At 41.3% G+C, this 23,075-nt stretch overlaps 2 protein-coding genes across 2 annotated transcripts; one reads left to right on the top strand and one right to left on the bottom strand.

Annotated features, from left to right (window-relative positions):
• The first annotated feature begins 1,645 nt into the window (after positions 1–1,645).
• Positions 1,646–8,812, top strand: RP9 (RP9 pre-mRNA splicing factor). Its single transcript, XM_030445030.1, has 6 exons — positions 1,646–1,868; positions 3,307–3,337; positions 4,509–4,638; positions 4,948–5,039; positions 6,505–6,566; positions 7,420–8,812. Exons 1-6 carry the CDS (start codon positions 1,657–1,659, stop codon positions 7,625–7,627), a joined length of 735 nt encoding a protein of 244 aa, XP_030300890.1. The 5' UTR covers positions 1,646–1,656; the 3' UTR covers positions 7,628–8,812.
• Positions 8,813–13,417: 4,605 nt separating this feature from the next.
• LOC103537128 lies at positions 13,418–20,476 on the bottom strand. The gene is made up of 5 exons (XM_008503388.2): positions 20,329–20,476; positions 17,671–19,626; positions 16,592–16,717; positions 14,643–14,762; positions 13,418–13,476 (listed from the first exon to the last, which is right to left on the bottom strand). Exons 1-5 carry the CDS (start codon positions 20,474–20,476, stop codon positions 13,439–13,441), a joined length of 2,388 nt encoding a protein of 795 aa, XP_008501610.1. The 3' UTR covers positions 13,418–13,438.
• Positions 20,477–23,075: the final 2,599 nt, after the last annotated feature.

Raw genomic sequence — 23,075 nt, 5'->3', positions numbered from 1 at the left:
CTGGCAGGGGGAGTTGGACTAGATGGCCTTTTGAGGTCCCTTCCAACCCCTAAGTTTCTGTGATTCTGTGAAGACAATGTGTGGTTTGCTGATCTGGCAGCTCCAAATGCAGCAGTGAAATGCAGCTCCAAATGCAGTGAAGCCCTAGCCCTGTGCGCATGTGCCTACACCCTGGCCCACAACCAATGTGTACATCCCATGGAACCAACGCACCCATTTAAAGAAAAAAAGACATCAAATAAACCAAACCTTTGCCTTCTGAATGCTGCAAGAGACAACGCTGACCTTCTCCACTATCAGCATGCCTTTCGGCCTCTGCCAATTGTAGCCTTGTCACCTCCATGTTAGGGGCTGCTCTCCCTCTCTACAGTGCCCCTCAGATGCATCTCCAACCATGCCCAAACCCTTGGTGAGGGCAGCAAGCCCCTTGCTGCCATCCCAGCCCTGCCATGTGCTCAGCCTCCTTCTCCTCCATGGGCCTCCCACTCCAGGCCAGCCCACTGCCACATTGCCCCGCGGCCCAGCCATATCCTCCCTCCAGCCCCAGAGTGTAAGGGCTTGAGGCACTGAGGTGCTCCGGTTATTTTTAATAACGGTGTTTTGAGGTCACAGCACCCAGCACGTTGTTCTGAATACCCAGGAAGGGTGCGAGGCTCAGTGCTACAGGCTGGGCACAGAGTGGCTGAGAGCAGCCAGACAGAAAGGGACCTGGGAGTCTGAATTGACAGGAAGCTGAACATGAGCCAGCAGTGTGCCCAGGTGGCCAAGAAGGCCAATGGCATCCTGGTCTGTATCAGGAACAGCGTGGCCAGCAGGTCCAAGGAAGTGATTCTGCCCCTGTACTCAGCACTGGTGAGGCCACACCTCGAGTACTGTGTCCAGTTCTGGGCCCCTCAGTTCAGGAAGGAGATTGAGGTGCTGGAGTGGGTCCAAAGGAGGGCAACCAGGCTGGTGAAGGGACTCAAGCACAAGTCCTGTGAGGAAGGGCTGAGGGAGCTGGGGGTGTTCAGTCTGGAGGAGGAGGCTCAGGGGAGACCTCATCACTCTCTACAGCTCCCTGAAAGGAGGGTGTAGCCAGGGGGGGTTGGTCTCTTCTCCCAAGTAGCTCACAGTAAGACAGGAGGGCATGGACTTAAGCTCTGCCAGGGGAGGTTTAGGTTGGATATTGGGAAGAAATTATTTACAGAGAGGGTGATCAGGCATTGGAATGGGCTGCCCCGGGAAGTAGTGGATTCTCCATCCCTGGAGATATTTAAAAAGAGACTGGATGTGGCACTCAGTGCCATGGTCTGGTAACCACAGTGGTAGTGGATCAAGGGTTGGACTCGATGATCTCTGAGGTCCCTTCCAACACGTATGACTCTAAGGTTCTGTGAGGTGGCAGGGAGCAGTAAGCAGCTTGGCGGGACCGCCCCTGGTGCCTCACCACCTCAGGCACCGCCGGGATACGGGACAGGGCAGAGGTGAGGGCACTGCGGAAGGGGAGCTGCCCGGCAGCACCGCGCAGCCGCCTCCGGAGGAAGTCTGCGCTGAGCCTGCCGCGCCGCGCCCCGCCCGGCAGGGGAAGTGAAACCGAAATGCGCAACGTGGAGGGCGGGGAGCGGAGGCGGCGTCGCCGCGACCTCGCCGTCCGCCGCGGCTCTGCCCGCCGGGCCCATGTCCCACAGGGCGCGAAGGGGGCAGGAGGAGGTGGAGGCGCAGGGGGTGGAGGAGGAAGCAGCAGCCGCGGCGGCGAGGGGCAGCCAGGCGCGGCCCAGGAGCCATCCGGAATCCACGGCGAGCGGCGGCAGGACCCAGGACCGGCATGAGAGGAAACGGAAGAGGCAGGAGGCGCAGCAGCTCCAGAAGCTCCAGCACCTGGAGTCCTTGTAAGGAGGAGAAGGAGGAGGAGGGGAGGGCAAGGCAGCCCGGGGCTCCCGCCCCTGCCCAGGAGGCCGCGCAGGCCTCGGGTCTCGCCTGGGCGCCCGCTCACCCCCCGCCTCTGCCCTGAATCCCACCCCGGCGGCGTTTGGGGCTTGTTCTAAGTGCAGGGTCGGGGCTGACTTTTTTGTTCGTTTGTTTTTATTGTACCCCTGGCCCCGCGGAAGGCAGAGGCCCGTTCCCTTCTCGCTGTGGTTGCTCCATCTTCGTCAGATTTTAAAAGCGTCCCACACACGTGGGTCTGTGCTTCAGTTGTGCCCCTCCAGTGTCTCTCCGAGCGGTACCGGGCGGCCTCGCCGGTGTCCTCGGCCACCCCAGAGCCGGCGGCGGGTTCCGGCAGCGCCGTGCTCCCTGCGGGGCCGCTTGCAGGACCGCTCGGTGACTTAACCGCGATTTGGGGCGAGGGCGGCGGGGGAATGGGTCTCCTCAGGTTCCTAGAAGTCTGGGAGTTGAAGCACAGAAGTCGAGGTTGCTCAGCCAGTTTCCACTCGAGTGGACTACAGAAAAAAATAAGATAAAAGGTTTGAAATATGCCCAGTGACTCCACCAGCAACCTGTGCTGCTGTGAAAGGTTTATACTATGTCATTGCAACGGGTTCAATGGAATAAGAAAATATGAAGGTTCACAAGAATATGGTTTTCTCCTTCCCATATGAGAGTAAAAAAATCTGCTATGCACTACATCGCACTAATAAAGTTACTGTTACAAAGACAGTTTTGTTAGGTCGTGGCATTTAACTCTTCAGCAGATGCACTTTCTCAGTTGCAGTGCTCCACATAGCACCTGCTGGCTACTTGGAGTTTAGTAAAATCTTGCATCTACTTTTAACTCGAGAGAAATGCTGCAGGAAGGATCTCAGATTGGTGGGTAAGGTTCTGTCTTTAGGCTTAGTACACAGAAGATGATGAAATTATTCATATATACTAGGTTTGGCTGGCAGAGATAAACATAAGGACTTGACATGAGCGGCTGATAATGTCAATGATACAGCAGTGATGTTGTAAAGAAATCTGGATCAATGAGATTTTGAGGTGAATGCTACAGAAAAAAGGGAGAATTGTGTGTCTGGTAGCTGAAGCTAAGTTGGATGTACCACATATCCCTGTAAAACAATGCAATGAAAGTAGTTATTCTCCCACAGGAACATGAATCTGAAGGATGTTTCCAAGATGTGTGTGTGTTAATATGACAAATACTTCATCTCAGTTGCTTTGCGTCCATGTATCAGTGTTCTTACACAGCTCTTGGTGATTACTGATGGTGCAAAATACAAGGGAAAGGGTGAGGTGAAGGTTTTGACTTTGCGCCATTGAAATACTGTATTTTTTATCAAATTATTTGTCTGTACTAAGCTGCAGAGTAACAATATTTCTGTTGTTTTTCAGCTATGAGAAACCTCCCCCAGGGCTAATTAAGGTTGGTACATATATTACAGTAAATTTTCAGTATTATAAGGGGTTTTCACACAACCTGTCTTTTAGCTTTTATCTTAAGTGTCTAGGTTGCCTATGTAAATTACAGAGAGAAGTAGTGGCCTCCAAGGGAAAACTCAGATTTCCTGCTAGTAGCCAATCTCTTTGATTTGGAGAATCCATAGTGAAGTACCTAGAATGAAATACCCAGAATCAGATAGGATACCAGTTTTTTCATCACCTTTTAGTGTGCACGTAATGCAGTACCTAATAGTGCAGATAGAGGGGAACCATTGATGGTGAAGCAGATTTTCAGTTTGAATGATGTATTTTCAATATTCTCCATTGCTTATGTGTAAAAATGCTTTGCTTTCATAATAATAATAATTACTTTTGCCAAATGCGTATATTTGGCAAATGTGTGGGGCTGTTCAGCCTGGAGAAGAGGAGGCTCAGGGGAGACCTCATCACTCTCTACAACTCCCTGAAAGGAGGGTGTAGCCAGGTGGGGGTTGGGCTCTTTTCCCAGGCAACTCTCAGCAAGACAAGAGGGCATGGTCTTAAGTTGTGCCAGGGGAAGTTTAGGTTAGATATTAGAAAGAATTTCTTTACAGAGAGAGTGATCAGGCATTGGAATGGGCTGCCCAGGGAAGCAGTGGATTCTCCGTCCCTGGAGATATTTAAAAAGAGACTGGATGTGGCACTCAGTGCCATGGTCTAGCAACTGCAACGGTGGTTCATGGGTTGGACTCGGTGATCTCTGAGGTCCCTTCCAACCCAGCCAATTCTATGATTCTATGATTCTATATCTAAGCCATAATCTGTTTTGTATTGTAAAGGCTGTTTTTGTTATGTCATTAGCAGGAAGAGGAAAGAATAATTTCTCCTTGTCTGTTAGGTTTACGTTTATATTGTTTATTTAAATAAATTACTAAAACAAATGGGCAGGACTGGAACTAATGTGGCAATAAAGTTCAGACTTTAGGAGAAATTCAAGGATCAGGGAAAAAATGCTATTAAGAGGATCAGGTATTTTAGATTCTTCATGTGTTACAAGAAAAAGAAATGCTACAGGGTAAGTAGGTTCCATGTTAAGTGAAGGCCTACATACTTTAAATATTAATTTTTATAACGTTAACAAACAATAATTTTTTTGTCCTTATCTTCTTCTGTAGGAGAATGAAACAAAACCAGAAGACTGCATACCTGATGTTCCAGGCAATGAAAGTGCACGAGAATTCCTGGCACATGCCCCAACCAAGGGGCTTTGGATGCCATTGGGAAAAGAAGTCAAAGTCATGCAGTGTAAGGCTGAAAATATGCCAGATGTCATTGGACTTTCATGTAGCCATCCATTTACTCTGGGGGAGGGCAGAATGCCTGGTGGACAGATGACAAGGTCCAGGTAGATTGGCATCATACTGATATAAAAGCAACCAATACCTTGAAGGCTGTAATAGCCTCGGATTTTATGGCCATTACATTTACCAGCATAATAATTTTACCTGTTTGTTCCAAAAAATTGAGAATATTTTGCATAAATACCTTTTTTTTTTTTTCTTATTCTGGTCTGGCTTAAAAGAGCAATTCACTCCTTGCTTCTAATCTTTAAAGGCTGGAGATGTAAACGTTACGGACACAGAACGGGAGACAAAGAATGCCCATTCTTTATTAAAGGCAACCAGAAATTGGAGCAGTTTCGAGTAGTGAGTACAGATACTGCAGTGTTATTGCTTGTGTGTTTTGGTATTGGTGATGTGGAATCTTGCAAATGAAGAGAAGCCTGCTAGACAATGCTTTATTAAGGACTTTTCCTCTGCTTCTAGTATAATAGAGATGCCGAAAATCTCCTAATAAAGGAAACTACAGATGTAGTTGGATGTTTGATTACTATGCAGGAAGTCTGCTTTTTGAGAGGAAAATCAGTAATTTTTACATTTAAATTGGAAATCTTCAGGAACCTGTATCAACCTATATATTCAGTTTTTGTGATTAAAATGCCAATACAACAAAAAATGTTTAGTCAGGCTTGAACTACCCACATTACAGTTGCTTCAGGCCTTCCACTCTCACTGTGAACAATCACATCATGAAGCCTGTTGTCTAGGTCTAATCCAGTCATTGTCTACAAGTCTGATCTCTTGTTACATGAGGCTACATCACCGTTCTGCAGATTTTTTCTGCATGACCTCCTCTCATCACTTTGAGTCTTATGTCCTTATTTCTGTCCTTGAAAAATGCAAGCTGGACTTAACTTTGTCCAATGACAATGCTACTGCAAAGAATATTTTCTGCCCCCTTTCATGATCAGATTGCTTCTTCATTTTTCCTCAGGCTTCTTTGTTGCATCAAACTCGTGCCATATGTCCAAAGCATTTGCAACATCTTCCATTTGCTACTGACATTTTAATTCCCACCTTGGGTCAGCATCTGGTATCTGCTCTGTGTTGAACTTGTTTGCTCAGTCTTTCAAAAGAAATGATGTGGCACTCAGTGCTATCCATGGTCTGGTAACCACAGTGGTAGTGGATTAAGGGTTGGACTTGATCTTTTGCTGCATTCTTGCATAGCATGAGCACCTTAAATATCTGGAAAATATGCTATCTTCTTGAACAACAGTTTTGCTGCAATGTCCGTTTAATTTAAAAATTACTGATTTAAGAACCAGTAATGGTAGCATATAACATGTTAAAGCAAGTCCATCTTCATTATCTGTTTGTCTTGCAGTCCTTGCTTCTTTATTCCTCTCTTTTTGTATTCAAGTTTTTAAAATATGCTGTAAGTGCACAACTCATTATTTTGAATTCAAATGTTCCTTCTATGTCTTGCTATTCCTATATTCCTATATTCCTATTCCTATTTCTATTTCTATATGTATAGAGTTCTCTCAGCTAGCTGTGATCGGAGAGGGAGGGAGGTATACCCAGAGGAGAAGTCCCCTTCATTAGTAAAGTAACTAGACAAGCTTTTCCTGAAGTTAAAAAAAAAAGATAAACAACAAATGAACAATTTTAAGTCTGAGAGTATACTTGTGAATTAAGAGCTTGGTAAATGTATTTTATCTTTTGATAAAAGCCTGTTGGATTGGATTGCTTTGGTTGATTTTTGTAGGAAAATACTTGATATATACTTTTTTTATCAACACTGGATTTTCTGTTTTCCACTTTAAAGGCACATGAAGATCCAATGTATGATATAATAAGGGAAAATAAACGTCATGAAAAAGAAATGAGGTAAGTGTGTTTCTGTAGTAAGCTGCATTTTCAGTTTATTTTCGTTTGATAACATGATACTACTGTATAGGTGAAATTTTGATTTAAGCTACCCTTACCAGCTCAGAACATCTTAAAATGGTAATTTCTTTATGTTGTCAGACAGTAATGCTTTTCTACTTTCTCAGTAATCAATCGGTAGTACTTCCTACCTCTTTAATTCTTTTAGCTTCTATATATTTCCCAAAAGAAAGCTAAAAGAGGAGTCATATTCATTTATGACATAATATTAAGGTACTGGAGGTTAGTTTTGGTTTAGGACTGAAAAGACAGTTTGAGGTTTTTGGTTTTTTTTATTTCACTGACTTCATTGAGATGGTTTCTAAAATTTGATACATCAGAGTGCCTTCAATAAACACAAAGGGAATCCAAAGGAAGATTGCCTGCCTAAATATCTCTGCATCCCAAGCAGAGGCTTCTCTGTCAGTTTCACTGGCATCATCTCTGTACCATCAGAGCAATGAACATCATAACATCGTAATCCCAATATTCATCTATATGGGTAAGAATAGAAGTTTTTATGGTGGTCTGGAGGTAGCTGTTGCCTCCTTATTTTCACAGGTAAATATTGGCCAATAAGCAGGTCTGTCTTTGATATCCTATGGGATGGAAAGTCCCTGAAAACAGACCAATCTGTTCCTCTCAAAAAGGAGGTCTGAGAAAACTACATCAGGAGTGTAATTCAGCAGGAGAGGAAATGTTACCTTGCCCTTTGCATGCAGCTTCCATTTCTCAGACTAGGAGGGAAACAGATGAAAGCTAGGATAAACTGTTACAGGTAGAGGAAATTCTCATTCATGTTTTTTAAATTCAGGATACAGCAACTGAAGCAGCTCCTGGAGGACTCTACCTCAGAAGATGATGGTAACAGTGATGATGAAGATAGCAGCAGCTCCACTTCCTCGGGAAGTAAACATAAGAAAAAAAAGAGAAAGAAAGAAAAGAAAAAAAAAGAAAAGAAGAAGAAGAAAAAGAGAAAGCGAAAATCATCTAAGTCTAATGACAAGTCAGAATCTGACTGACAGCAGTCTCCTGCTGCATGCTTATTGACATTTACTTGTGAAATTCAAGGAAAGATCCAAAGAATGAGGAAGAAATTACCAGAAAGGGTTTATTAAGCTTAGATCATCCATATGGATACATACAGCATCCTACACTGGCTGGCCTCTTCTGCCCCTCTGCAGTGCAGCAGTCAGAAAGGAGAGAGCTGCATTAAATAACACTCAGTCATCCATATCTTGGTACTGTAAAGCCTGTGCTAGCAGTCATCCGTCTTGCTCAAGTTTGGCCTCTGCTTTGTCACCCATGTGTGACTATGAGCAGAAAAGTGGCAACTATGAAGGTATCACCTACAAATCTGCAGAACCCAGCAGCCCGTCCATCGAAGTCTCTTTCCTCCATGAAGTTATTTTATTATATACAAACGCCTCATTGTAACAGGACTTCAGTTTGCACTGTGCAGAGCAGTTACATTTCACTTACAGTAAGCAGGTTGTACTGCATTTTGGGTTTTTTTCTCTGCATACTGCCTATGTGCTGAAGTTTGTTGTACTTATTCTAGTACTGGCCACTAGGGAAATAAAAAAGCACTGCTGAAGGGGGAGAAAAAGCTAACCAAGGGGGATTTACTTTCCAACAAAACTGCTGTGTCAGCAAGACTTGAGTTTTTTTGTGTGTAGTAAAAATCTCAATGTCACTGTTAATACAATTCTACAATACCTAAAGTGTTCTTCACTTGGTAGCCAACTTTAATGGTGTTCGATGTTCAGTTTTATTGTACAAAGGTAGTGGGTTTAGTTATTTAATAGGGGGGCTCATGTTAGAAATTAAAAGAGTAATTTCTATATACAGTTCAGTATCAGTTGTTTTGATACATTTGAGGTTTCTTCCTTTTAAAAAGGCTCAGGGAAGTAAACTTACATTTACTAGCATTATTTAGTAATTTATGAATCATCTCACAAGAATACAAGTGAGTAAGGCTTTCAAAATTACTTTCAGCTACAGACATGTAAGCTAGTCAAGTAGTAAACAGTAGTAAAGAACGTGTAAGCAGGAAGAAATGTGTTTAATTAACCTTATGGGGTGACCATTCTTTTATTTTAAATAAGCTTGCAAGGCAGACTTGACTAGAAAGATTGAAATAACTATAAACTGCATTGGAACAAGCAACTTTTTGAAGCGTCAAGGCAGAGTGGTACAAAGCTGCAACTTGAGGACCTGGATGATGTGTATGGATACTCTGCACAAAAGGAGGAAGAAAAAAAAATTTTTAGAGCTTGAATGTATAATTGTGCTTTATTATTTAGCAGGCCTCCCAGTGATGGGATTTAGTGGTGACTCCTATTATTTCCCTGTACCAGCACCATCACCAACAAATTCAAAGCTCCTGGCTCTTTCACCAGAAAAAAGATTTAACAGCAGAAACAGAATGAGATTTATAATAGTGTGGTTCTTGTGTATTGCCAAATTTGGTGCTTAGAAAACTCTGGTGTTTATAGTATTGGTGATTGTTGGGCAGATACAGGCCAAGAGAAATTGTACTCAAGTTTGTGTAGAGCAGAGCTACTCTAAAGATTTCTTCAGTTACTTTAGCTTTTACCATTTAAAACATAAAACAAACTCCTCAACTGTTATCCCATTCCCTGGCTAATGGGTCCTTGGCAAATTACCTTCTAGAGTCTTTGAACAATCAAGAAAAATACTGTGAAAGACCAGGCTCCAGTTTCTGTCAAATGGAACTTTGAGACACCAAATTGCTGTTTTATACCGTACTGAAGGTCTTTTTAACCCAGCATCTTTTTCTGCTCCTGGTCAATAGTGTGTGCCTGTGCAACAAAGCAGTGCAAACTCTTTGTTATTTCCATCATTTCACCAGGATGCTCTTTCAGCCTCTTCAGCTTATAGTGCAGATACTTTGCAGTACAGGTTACGGTTTTAGAGTACAGTGGCTTTGGATGTTATTTTTTTCTTTTACATCCAATTGCTTCTAAGCTTTGCAGTTTCCTTCAGCAAGGAACTCTAAAGATTAATTAACAGTGAAAAAAACTGATTTGCTTTCAAACTGCTCCCTGCCAGTTTTCCTCTGTACACCCTAGGTCTTGTCATGGAAGGCATGTGAACAACTATTTCTTGCACATTTTCACTTTATCATTACCAGTTAGTATAGTTCTCTATCATGTCCCATGGAGACTTTAGTAGTTCTCTGTTGAAACTCCTAAGAACAGAGAATTTCAAAATTAAAGCTAACAGTTTCAATAGAGTAAGGTATTAAGTAGTGCTTACTGACAGCCAGTGCTGGAGTGCTGGCAAGCATGATTCATTTCATCATTTGGCATTTTAAGTAGCATGAAAGCTGTCATTTAAGAAACTGTAGGTCTTTTAGAAATACGTAGACTAGAGAGAAATACCAACATGTATTTATAGTAATGGAAATTTTTGTGTAGACAAATCCAGAAAGCAGGGTAGAAAGACTGATGAAGCTTTTTAGACCTTAAACATTGAACTGTTTGTCCAAAGAAACTTTTTTTTCCTCCTAGCAATCCTTGCTGTCTTTGTAAACATGTATATTTTCATTTGAAAGTTCTTTTGAAGCCTTAGTAGCAGTAACAGTGTAATTTTATAGTCCCATGAATCTAAGTAAGTGTGAAATGCAGCTACAGCATGCCTCATAGGTAATACAGATGGACTGGTCTTCAGCTCCCACACCTGTTTATCTTAATACATTGATCCATCCTTCTCAGAAAGATTATTTCAGAAAAAACCACTGACATCTGTTTAACTTCTTTGGCCATAACATTACTAAGGGTTTATAGCCTTGTTGACTGAGATGGCTGATGGCAGTGAGTCAGTCAGGGGAATTTTTTCTTTCAACAGGGCATTTGCTTTTCCTTTGTATGGCTACAGTTAGCATGCAGTGAGGGGTTTTTTTGCCATTGGCTCCTGTCTCCTATTCTTTGATTTTAACAAAGATCTCTAAATCTTTTCCAACATAAGGCAGAAAACAAGGCACTGTGAAAGGGAAAGCATTATGCCACACATATGGTACCAAATTGAAAATTAAAACCTGGCAAAGTAACCCACTGCACATCCCAGTGATTATACCACACCCACTTTGCAGAGGTTTTAGTTAACTACAAATAATGATTCGGAAATTCTGAATCACAGACAGTAAATTTTGGACAGTAAATCTGTCCAAACGAAGCTCCCAGTTTGGCAGTCTCAGAGGCTTCTAAGGCTTGATACTTGTGTGCCAAGCAGCAAATAGATTCTTCAGCTGCCCTTCAGTAGATGCTGCAGGGAGCATGTGAAATCTCCAGAGGCTCTGCAGTGCTACTACAGTTACAAGCTGATAGTACTGCCAGCACAGCAGTTACTCATCACCGGGCCATCCAGCTTCAGTGCTAACAGAAGCTGACACGTATGTGCATCAGTTGCAGGTTAAAGCTCAAATATCACTATGGCTAGTTACCTGGCCAAATAAAAAGAGCCTGGACTTCAACTCACAGCCTTTTAAAATGCAGTTTTGTCTTTCGCAGCCTTTCTGAAGCATGGCCCTTTTAACCACTGCAACGTTAAACATAATTGTAGGCCAGCTGATTTAAGATGTAGTTCACAGATCATCCGTGGTGCAGAGTGAAGATGAAACCAAGCAGAAAATTTAGCTTCAAAGTCTCAGGACTAGTACTGTCAGAGCACACCAAATACAACATTATCAAAGAAGCATTTCTAGGGCATGAAAACATCCACGTTACTTTAAGCATTGGTGTGGATCCATAGCACTGGCACACTACAAGATGTTAAGTGTAGCAGGAGGAGCCATTCTTGCTCCTGAAGCTCGACGAGCTGCTGGTCTCTTCCAGGACTCCAGCCACCACACAGCGCTTCCAGGGTAGAAGTGTAGCGGGAAGAGCCTTTCTTGCTCCAGAGGCTCGACGAGCTGCTGACCTCTCCATGCCTCGCATCAGAGTGAGCTGAGCTTTTTCTGTGGGTGTGTGTCCCACCTTTATTGGCCCCCTGGCCTTGCTCATGCCCAATAGGGGCCTGTCCTAATCAGGCACAGGTGGACTCACACCCACTCACTGGCAATTCGAGGCACCTGGTTGACAATGTCTCTCTACAGTTAAGCATTTCTAGTTTTACATAGTATTTGTTTTCAGGTGAAGAGCTGTCTAAACACTCCTACTGCTACTCCCTCATATTCTTGGGAGCTGGCATCACCAGGCCCCAAATTGCTTCTGACATCTCCATAGAAATCACAAGTACCTGTGAAAGGATGACTAGCATGATCTTGTGAGATACTAGCCGTTCGCAAAAATGAGAGTGCCACCTAACAGTGAGGTCATGAATGTTACTTTATCAGACAAGCAGCAAAAGACAAACAATTAAGTCTATCATCAGGATTGGCTTAGTATTGAATCCCAAAGCTAATTCCCAAAACTTAAGTTCAGGGAAAAGATCAATCCTTATCTGTAGGTCTATGATAGTTCAGGATTATTCCTAGGTCATTATTTGTAGTCTTCAATTGAAGACATTCTACCACTCATTTTCCCACATCAGAATGAAGTCTATCGCCCTCTAAGTGCAGCAGATTCCTGTATCAGATATACAAGAGCAGCAGTTCTACATTTTCCAAAGTTAAAAAGCTCCATGCTTGAAGTAATTCTGTTCCTCTTTTTTCTTTGAAGTTCTGATGGAACAGAGGTTTTGTGCAGCACTAAACACCAATTAAGAATTTGCACCCCTTATTTTCTTGCATTGCTCAGGGTAGAGAGGAAATCCATCAGAGTTAATGTGTATCCTCTCTTCTAACAACTTGGAGTAAAGACTACAATTAAAGTAGCTATTGACCAAGAAAGTATTATTAAAATGAGAGAAAGATCAAGGATGAGTTGGGCAGGTAAACATCAATATTCATTGCTGTGGGAAAACAGCATAATCTCAGTTACAGGTCAGACTAGTAACAGGTAAGCACAAAACTTGAATGCAGTTACAGAAAATGCTAATTTTATCTAGAAGGTAACTGTAGGGCATAGACAACACAGAGAGGAGACACAGGACAAGTGCTGTCTGTCCACCCCATATTAAAGAAAGAGGCCTAGTTTTATCATCTTGGTTCTATAGAGACTTCTCTGTAAATAGTTACCAAGGACAACATCAACTGTAATAGAAGTCATTAGGAAGAAGTCAGGAAACTGGGCACACTTCTGCTATAAGAACTTCACCTGTAAAAACATTTCACCTTCTTAGTCCACCTCACCATCTTAGGGGCTTTACAGAAGACCCTTAAAAGTCTCCACAGAAAAAGAGGGGGAGGAGAAGGCAGCACACATCAACTGGTGCTTTAGCTTTAGTACTCAAAGATGCTTTAGAAGAGTAAAATCTGAGGAACTGTGTTGAAACTTCAAGTTGGTACTGGATACAGATTTAACTGTATTTTTACATTTTAACAAAAACAAATCAGCCAAAAATCCAGCTGATGGAAGGAAATTATTTACCCATTTCCCCATCAGATAGGCTCCTGCAGAACAGGGCAGCAGCAAACAGTATGCTGTAACAGTATTGATGCACATGCATCCCTATCACAAGCTTCTATGTACAGATGGAATACAAGCAGTCTCAAAGTGCAATTCTCTTAAATTTATTTAAATAGTGGATGTGCTAATCGTAAAAAGGTGTCTGTAGTGTCAAATACTTAATTCCATTTTAATAGTGTCCTCAGTCTACAGTGCTACTTGAGAGCACAGCAATTTACAAAATATACAAGAGAAGAAATAGAGTTTTGGATTTATGCAAACCTTTGATACATTTTTCCCCTTCTTCCCCCATATTTGAAGTTATCTTCTCTTATAGAGGGACTTCCTTGCTCCACGCCCTAAGGAAAAAGCAAACAAAAAACCCCCAAGCAACAAAAAGATTAAGATATGTATTCTCCCTCCAAATAATACATGTCAATTTGCTTCTAAAGACAGACTAGGCATCAGTGATTGCCTTACCCTAATTGCAAGAGAGGGCACTGATGGTTGATACTAGAATGATGTACTCAGCTTCCCAGCAAGGATAAGTTCTGCAGGAATGGGGTTGTACTGGGATTGTCTGCCAGCCAACAGATTTCCATATGAAACTTGTACCGTATTTTGAGCGTGCTTTTGTAACTATACTATTAAATGCATACAAGAAACACCAACTATTTCTGGGGCAAATATAAGCAGTATTTTGGGATTATGCAAGTTTTGCTAGATGCTTTTGCTGAAAAGGACCAACAATTTAACACTGATGTTCAAATAATCTGACTTAATGACTGATGCCAATTTTTACTAATAAGATGTAAGCTTTTATTTCCAAAAACACAAGGATTTATAATCCTTTGCTTAATAAATAAGAGATGGTCTTTAATTCATATACTTCCTGGGCAGATATTCAAGTTAGCTTTACTATTCCAGATTGTTCTTTTCCAGAAGGAACTCTGATCTTTTAGGTAACTTCTTATACCTGCTGACCATTTTCAATTTATAAAATTTACATATTCTCCCACAAATGCACAAAAGCATATTTATTACTGAACCTACTGAGATTTTACCCTCTGTTGTCTTCCCTGTCTTCCTCCAAAGCAGCAAGAAGGTCCTACTCCATGAAGCTGAGGTTTTTAAAATTATCTATATACATTTATGTTGTATCAAGTTACAGTATTCCAGCTAAGGCAGATCTCTATCTTAAAGAAAATAATATATTGCAAACTGATACAGAATTCAATAGCTTTAACTTAGAACAGTTTGAAAAGCTGTGTGTAAAACAGTGGGTTTTGATGACTCCCCTTCACCCTGAAATAAGGAACCTAACCTAGTCAAAGCTACAACAGTATTCACAATAAGGTAAGTGTTCAAAGTTTAGCATTTTTTTTTTTGCTCAACTGCATACATAGCATTCGCTGTTATGTCACAAGCTATCCAGTATCCTTGCAGTTCAAGCCAAGAACCATTAGTACCCAAGAGAGTAATGAAAAAATCCCTGTAATGGTTATAGCTGTCACTGTACACCAACCTCTGTGTACACTGCTCCTTGGCACCTCCCACACTTCTTCCACCTCAGATCTCGTGTCTCTGCGCTTTGAAGGTGGCTTGCCTACTCTTTTCTTCTTTGGCTTAACCAAAGGTGGGCACCCTAAATAGCAAGACACAAGTAGTGTTAATTCTGCAAACCATAGTCAGAGAGCAAGTTTAAGCTTGGCTTTCCCCTCCTGCTTTGGAGTGTTTTTTCTCCCCTCCCTCTAGTTGCCTGTTTCAGTGGCACATAAAACCAACACTACATATGTCAAGCAACAGACTTGCATGTCTACAATATTTAATCACTGTTTAACCAGAATTTTGGATGCATCATATTTTGGGTCATAACTTGGATAGGTATAAGCTCACAAAAAAAAAAAAAAAAGTGAGTTGTCTAATTCTACTCTAGTTCAATTTTCAAGTGTTAAAACTACTCAATAGCTGTCCAAGAATACAGCTCACCCAGTCTTGAAAAACCTCAGTGCTTCAGACTTGCTCAGTTACATGCCACAGGTAAACACTTCAGAAAGCCCATTTTATCATACAGTATTACTGTCAAAGCAGCACATCTTGTTTAGCCAAACCCCCTTACTTGCAGGACACTTGAATTTAAGACATTTGAAGAAACTAGTTCTAAGTTTAGTGACATTTTCAAGAGGATGTACTTCTACTAGCATTTCCAAGGCATCCATTGACATGGACAGCATTCCATAAGGAAGACTCCTGCATCCTACCACTTGAATGTGATAGCTTCTTCAAACTACGTATGCTGAAGAAGGAGGAAGAAAAAGCAGGGAGTACCAAAGGCCAAGCACCCTTAGTACATTGCACTATTTATGAAGTCATAGAAGGGAAGAAAGTAATTTAGGTCATGAGAAGAAATAAGAGGGACATGCTGAATGTTAAAGGTAACAAAACTATTTTAGAACTACATTATTATGAGTTGTTGTAAGGACCTAGGAGAGGTGCTGTTGAAGTGTTTTCAGCTTCTACTGTGCAGGATAGCAAAAAAAAAACAAAAAAACAATTTAAAGTCTATAGATAGAAAGGTTAGAAAGCCTCCAATACAGGAGGCAAAGCCCAAACCCCAACATGTTCAAGCAGTGAAGCAATGCAGAGAGCAAAGGAATACACATTAAAGAATAATCTACTGGGCTGTTGGTACAGGAAACCTGATGTAGATTATCACTGAACAGAAGAGAAGCAAGAGTGTTCTGAAGATAACTTCCTGCTCTATTATTTGATAGACTGTTCCTTGAAAGCATGTGACACAGGGAAGTAAATATACTCATAGTACACCAAATTCTGCAGTTGTTCCAACAGCACTTGCACCAAGAAACACCCTTGGAGAGTATCTAGAAACAGGTAATTCCAAGTAGACCTTAGTTTCTGTATCTCTTCATTTCTTCCTGAAGCAGAACGCTTTACAGCTATCTAGCCTTTCACTTTGTCAGACTAACTTTGATTTGTTCATCTCTTCCTTAATCACAAACATTATTTGCACTCAGATGACCATGATTGGTCCATGCTGGTTTCTCTCAACATTGGCCTCTGTAATAATCACATAGGACATCCTATATGTTCTACTCATCAAAATTAGGAACTACCACTGCATGTGCACTCAAGAGAAGCATTAGCTGGGGAAATTATTAATACTACAGTTCACAGAAGCAGCAACTTTGGGCAAAGAAGGGCTTTACTTGGCCACAAAGCATTTGATGCTTTAATTTCCCATGGTACTTTTAAGAAAGTATCTATAATGCATCTTTTTTTACATGTCTGTGTTTGAAAAGGATATAAACATAACCTGAGATGTGCATCTAATCAATATTAAACCAATGGAATCGATGTTATCTTAATATCTTATCCAAGTATCATAAGCTTGCTGTTTTCTATCATATTCCTTAAGAACAGAAAAACATGGAGAAAGGAAGTTGTAAGTTGTACCTTGTTCTGTGTTTTTGGCTGAGGGTGAGAGATTACCATGTGTTTGGCTGGTAAATTTGGGTTTAGCACCACTTCTAATCCAGTACTCTTCAGGTGGCATCCCCATGTTCTCCCTTAAAAGCCTTCCTAATGAAAAAAAAGTTGATTTAAAGTCAGTACTTAGTTTTGCTAATGTCAATATACTGTTTGATTCACCACTCGGAATGTAAAGCTAGCTACAAAATCTAATTGTAAGCTTCTATAAAAATAAAAACCTTGTTTTTTAGGAGACCCCACTTGACAAAACTTACAAGCTGCTTAGTTTACACATTGTGCAGAAAGAAAATAATATAGAGTCTATTATTTGTAGATGCTGTTCTATACTATCATTAGTTGATGCTGTTCACAATACAAGACACAAATCAGCAGCCATGAACTGAAGCACTTATGAGCCCCAACTGATAACATAACTGCTTATTCTCAGTTCAGATTAATCCAATTTCTACCAATATCTACCTTTGATTAATCATTCTTCTCCAGATAATGTTTAATAGTTTCACACTTTATGAAAACAAATCAGAATTTTTTTTGCTACCAGTACAAGAGCAATAACCACAAAAAAAAAAAAGTTTGACTCCACTACACAGGGCATGGCCACCACATTATAATGATCTTAATCCTGTTTAATCCACCTGGCATGGGTCTTTGATGGGAAAGTGAGAATGTCTGTGTAAATTTAACTGCTGGATTTATGAGCTATTGTTAAACAATGGTAAATGCATAGCTAAGAGTCTTTTCAAATGGCAATTTATTAATTAGTGGCAATTTATTAATTGCCATACTCATCAGAAAGGCAAGTATATCAAATCTAACTCACAGGAGTTTCTGCAAAATTCTCTGCTGGTTGTGACAATGCAGAATCCTCATGCAACAGTTAAAAAACCAATCATAAGAAACACCCTCTGCCTCAAAATAAGCTATTCTGCAGTACTTCTCACCCTTAAGCCAGACCTGAAGCTCCACTTGTACCCCTGGTTCAAACTACAATTTGCAACTGCAATTAGGTGTTCTTTGTGTGTTCTGTTGAGCAATCTGCTTACCTCCCAAGAATTTCCGTAGCATTCGCTGGTGTTCAAGTCCTTTTCTTGCCATAGGCCTCTTTCTTCCATAATACCCACAGTCACTGTACACAGCTTCATCTTGTCCTTTCTCCTTTGGCTTGTAAACTACACCAATGCTTTCACCAAGCCCACTCCTAGTTTTTATTTTCTCTTGAGCAGGCCAGCTAATTAATTGAGCTGGTATAACATTTTTAGGTGGTTTCCAAAGTAGCCTCTGCCCAACTTGGTAGAAACGTCCTTTACTAGATGTCAAGATTCCAAATGGAGTGGCTTCTTCAAAGAAATACTCAATTTCATCCATGTTGTCATCATCATCTTCCTCCTCCTCTTCCTCATTGTCGTTCTCCTCTCCATCTTCATCATTCTCTTCTCCCCTTACAGGGTATTCTTCAGAGTCCTCAACTTCTGACAAACTCTTAGCTGTTTTTTGCTTGAGGGAATCAATTTTTTTCTGACTAGAAGACTTGGGATGAGGTGCCAACTTTTTTCCTTTACAGGAAGCCTCTTTAATCTTCACGGTTGAAGAGTTTTTGACATATTGGTCATTCAAGCTGTTCACCTGCTCCCTTCCTACAACTTCATCCTCATTAAGGGACCCACCACTTTTTATTTTTTCTTTCTCCAAGCCCTCTGTACTTTTCTGGAAAGTATATGTGCTCTTCTGAAGCACACAGTCAGGGACAAAAAAAGATACTGGGGCATTATCAATTGATGAGCCTTCGTCTCTAGAGGACATGTCATCAGAAGAAATACTGAGTACACTTTGACGTTTCCTTTGTGGCAAACAAACATTATAGGTGTAGTTTGTATCCATACTGTCCAAGCAAGCCAGCCAGCTGCTAGAGGGAACATAATCAATTGATTCCTCACACCAAATACTTTTATCTGTTTGACTTTCATTGGTTACATTGTGGCTTAAATTCAGCCTTTTCTGCTGAAAACTCAAGTCACTCATTACCTCTATACTAGATGGAAATTGTCCTGCTTGTTGATTAGAGCTGGGCTCTTCTTGAGAGGTTTTTGAGCCTGTAGATTTTTTAGAGCTAGATTTCTTAGCTGCAGCCACATCCTGTCTTACTACTGGTTCATCCATGCTAATAGATCTTGCCAGTTCTGCCATTTGCACCACCACAGCCTCACCTGGGGGAGATTTTCCCCACTGACTTGTATTCCCCTGTTTTTCTGCATCCAGCTGCACTTCATTATTTTTGACCTCTTTTTCTTGCACAGTTTCAGCACCCTGTTTTGAGGTGAGAACAGCTTTTCTCTCATCTAAGTAAGCTCCTGGTACCCTTTTCTCCCCTTCATGAGGGCTATATAGCATTCCTTCACATGAGCTAACAGAAAATAAATCACGCTGCACTATATTGTCTGGGACTGGTTTGCCACTGGCCACATCATACAAAGGGATAGTTTCTTTAAAGGACTTCCACAGTTGAATAGCTGGAGAGCCATTTCCATATTCTATCCTCACTTCTTCCTTCTCAAAGGCATAGCTTCCAGTAGGGAGATTTCTATACTGTGTAGACTTGGAAGGGCTCTTGTTAGGAAACTCTCTGTCTACTGCAATGGAAGATCCAGATGAGTCTTGTTTCTCTGAGGTACTTTCAGTCTCCGTTCCTATACCAGAAGAAACACAGGCCATATTTCCTGCATCACAACCTTTCGTTTCCATATGGATATCTTGATGCTTTTTTTGCTTGTTTTCAGGCTGTCTAGGATCAGTCTGCGTTTCTTTTGTCTCCATTTTTCTCCCAGGGGTACTATAGTGTCTAAATCTTGTTGCATGATAAAACATAGGGGAAGGTGGGGGAGCATTAAAAAAAGCTCTTCTGTTAATTCTTGCATGCGCTGGATGCTGGGGAACAAAAAATCCAGGGTACTCATGAAGTGCAACAGAATAATATGGAAAATATGGATTTCCACTTCGGAAGCCTAGATATTGAGGAGGAGGAGAAGAAAAAAAAACATAAGGGCAAATATGTTTTCTTCCTGAAATAAGTATTTCTAAATAATAAGTGCTGGTATACACAGAGACAGCCACCATATAAGACACATATACAAGTAAACCACTCCAGCTTTCAATGTTCAGAAGCACATTTGGTAGAAAGTCCTAGAGAGTTTCTTTTTACAGAATAACTTATCTGGACAGCTACTCCTCAGAGCTTGACTTTTTTCCTTGAAACACACACCAATTGACTTTCTGTACTTTTGTTGTTGTTGCTATTGTTATAGAATAGTCCCTTGAAGAGACAGCTCCAGATAAAAGTTAACTAGGTACACTATTTACAAGATGTATTTACCAATATTTTTTTCTGTGGGGGTTGCCTATATTTATCCATACTTACAACACATGCAAATATATACACAACACATATGCACGTACTAATTGTTAGGCCCACTTCAGAACTCTGACAGCCACTTATTACTTGGCTTAGTTTCCATTTCCCAGAAACAGAAGCTTTCCAGCACACAAATTACATATTCATACCACACTTCATAAACCACATCTTTGAAAACTAAAACATTAACTTAATTTCCCCCTAAACTCCCAAGAAGCTTGTTAACATAGCTACACTTCACTCTAGAAGTAATTTACTAAGCAAAACTATGACAGACAGCTGTTATTTACCTTACCTGAAGCAGGTACATAGTATGGATTGTATGCATGACTGAGGTACCACGGATTTGGAAAAGGCTGTTGTGCTGTTGGGTGCGCATAAAAAAAGGGTCGGGTGTTGTTTGTGGAATATGATCCACTTTCTGAAGTTGAAGCAGTATTCATTTTTTGATTAAACACTGAAAGAGATAAATAATCAGAATCAGCCACTTTCAAATTGTGGGACTTCATGATTTTTAAGCTGTGTCAGAATTCAGCAGATATTTCTCTACCAGCCAAATAAAATCATATCTTTCCAGAAAACAAACATTTTCCAAACTGAAAGTAGAAAACTGACATTACTATCAAGGTCAAAAGCTTTAGTTCTCCTAAACTAAGCAAGCTCTTTATAGGCAGCTCTCAATATTGTCACTTTAAACGCATCTTGTAATACAGTTTAAATCCACAGGACACTCGCAGGACCAGTAGCTTTAATGTACTCTTATATGCACACATCCATATAAGTAGGATTCCAATCTGTTTAAAACCATCCTTCAGTCAATAACCTTGGGTAAGAGGCCCCCTCAACAAAAACCACCAAAAAGCAATAGAAGGTTTTACACAAACAGAGCTTTGGTGCTTTGTGAAGAAAGCATACCTAATGCAAACACATACATTGTATTTCAAAACATAATAACAGCTCTATCAATTTGGGATTTTTACTATACAACACTTAATTACAGCTAGGGTAACAAACCAAATATTTCAGTGGCGCCATGATTCTTGTGCTTAAGTTAAAGGATAGTTAACAAAAAGAAACTAAATTCCTATGTATAAGTTCATTTAGATGCATACAAAATTCACAAGACAAAGGAACCTTCCTCCCACACCTATGTATTTCCCTAGGTAACTTAACAGTTAAGTTCATTCCATCCCAAGCCATGCAAGTGATAAAACCCTGTCACACCTAGCTTGTAAAAAAGAAAAAAAAGAAATCAAAGAACACAGAAGAATAAAAGACAGGAGCCCCGCTCTTTAAGAAAATTTAAACCCTTCAAAGTTACAGAAAAAACCCCAAACCACATTGGCTTGAAGACCTGTTACAAAATAGCAAGCAGTTCAGCCTAGAAATTCAGAAAACTTCCAGAACACTGGAGCCCTCTTCAGTTCCCATCTAGAACAGACAGCTCTTGGAAGCACCAAAAAGCAGACTCTCACTCTCCCAGGCCCAAACCTCCGAGAATTATTTAATTTTAGTAATGGAGGAAAGAAAAAAAATTAAATAAAGAAGCTCTACAAAACCCAAGCTATTCCTACCCTATTAGAGCCCCTCAAAACTAACGTCCATGCTGCTGTTTATAGCCCAGCAAGAACTAAACAAGCCCTCAGCTCCCCTTCTTTATGCAGGCAGCTGCTGCTTGTGCTCTTCCCCTTCCACCTGAGGCTCATTTAACACTGATGGAGGCGGGTGGGGGCTTTGTCCATCAAAGTGTGGGAGGGAGAATTGAAACAAAAGGACAAGAATACTGCTAAAAGCCTTCAGCTGTTGTGCAGAGAAAGCCAGTAGCCTGGTCATGCAGACATTCAAGCTGCATCCCTAAGTGAATCCAGTGTATATCTGTATCCCTTTTGCAAGACTGGAACTTACATTAAGAAAATCATGGTTGTCAAAGGGAAGTATTTATTACCCATCTTCTGCTTAAAACGAATGTTAAAGGCACTTCTAGCGGGGAGAAAAACAAATCAGACAACCCAAGTTTGATTTACATTTGTTTTTAAAGTTTATCTGTTCCTTCGGACTTAGCAATGCTTTTTCAACCCTTAACAGGCTGGAGAGGTGGGCCCATGCTAACCTCATAAAGTTCAACAAGACCAAGTGCAAGGTCCTGCATCTGGATAGAGGCAATCCCAAGCACCAACACTGCTGGGCAGTGACTGGCTTGAGAGCAGCCCTGAGGAAAAGGACTTGGGGGTTCTGGTGGATGAGAAGTTCAACATGAGCTGTCAGTGTACACTTGCAGCCCAGCGAGCCAACTGGATCCTTGGCTGCATCAAGATAAGTGTGGCCAGCAGGTCAAGGGGAGTGATTCTCCCCCTCTACTCTGCATTTGTGAGACCCCACCTGGGGTACTGCATCCAGTTCTGGAGCCCCTGTTACAGGAGGGACATGGATGTGCTGGAGTGTGTCAAGAGAACGGCCAAGAGGATGCTCAGAGGGCTGGAGCACCTCTCCTGTGAAGACAGACTGAGAGAGTTGGGGTTATTCATCTGAAGAGGAGAAGGCTCCAAGGAGACCTTATTGTAGCCTTCCAGTATCTGAAGGGGGCTACAGGAAAGCTGGTGAGGGACTCTTTGCAATGTCGGGTAGTAATGGGACTTGGGGGAATGGACACAAACTAGAGTAGGACAGGTTTAGATTGGAAGTTAGGAAGAAGTTCTTCACCATGAGGGTAGTGAGACACTGGAACAGGTTGCCCAGAGAGGTGGTGGAAGCCCCATCCCTGGAAGTTTTTAAGGCCAGGATGGAGAGGGCTCTGAGCAACCTGATCTAGTGGGAGGTGTCCCTGCCCATGGCAGGGGGGTTGGAACTGGATGACTTTAAAGGTCCCTTCCAACCCTGAAAATTCTATTATAACAGAAATTTATGAAACAGTAAGTTTTTATTTGATTCTGCTCTGCCTCTTTACATACAGAGATGAGAATCTGAGTGGCCACTTAGAAACTTCACCTACTTACCTGAATGTCAGAGCACCAATGTTGGAGAGATGGTGAGAGAAGGAAGGAC

Source organism: Calypte anna, chromosome 2 (assembly GCF_003957555.1).
Source record: "Calypte anna isolate BGI_N300 chromosome 2, bCalAnn1_v1.p, whole genome shotgun sequence".
In the NCBI taxonomy this organism is placed as follows: Eukaryota; Metazoa; Chordata; class Aves; order Apodiformes; family Trochilidae; genus Calypte; species Calypte anna.
The sequence above is the reverse complement of the archived record's forward strand: the minus strand, read 5'-3'. Positions and strand labels throughout refer to the sequence as shown.

Coding starts and splice junctions, on each gene's coding strand:
- RP9 (XM_030445030.1), top strand. CDS start 1,657: ATGTCCCACAGGGCGCGAAGGGGGCAGGAGGAGGTGGAGGCGCAGGGG. Junction 3,338..4,508: donor CTCCCCCAGGGCTAATTAAG/GTTGGTACATAT, acceptor CTTCTTCTGTAG/GAGAATGAAACAAAACCAGA. Junction 5,040..6,504: donor AATTGGAGCAGTTTCGAGTA/GTGAGTACAGAT, acceptor TCCACTTTAAAG/GCACATGAAGATCCAATGTA.
- LOC103537128 (XM_008503388.2), bottom strand. CDS start 20,476: ATGAATACTGCTTCAACTTCAGAAAGTGGATCATATTCCACAAACAAC. Junction 19,627..20,328: donor ATACTATGTACCTGCTTCAG/GTAAGGTAAATA, acceptor CTCAATATCTAG/GCTTCCGAAGTGGAAATCCA. Junction 13,477..14,642: donor AAGGAGCAGTGTACACAGAG/GTTGGTGTACAG, acceptor CTTTTTCCTTAG/GGCGTGGAGCAAGGAAGTCC.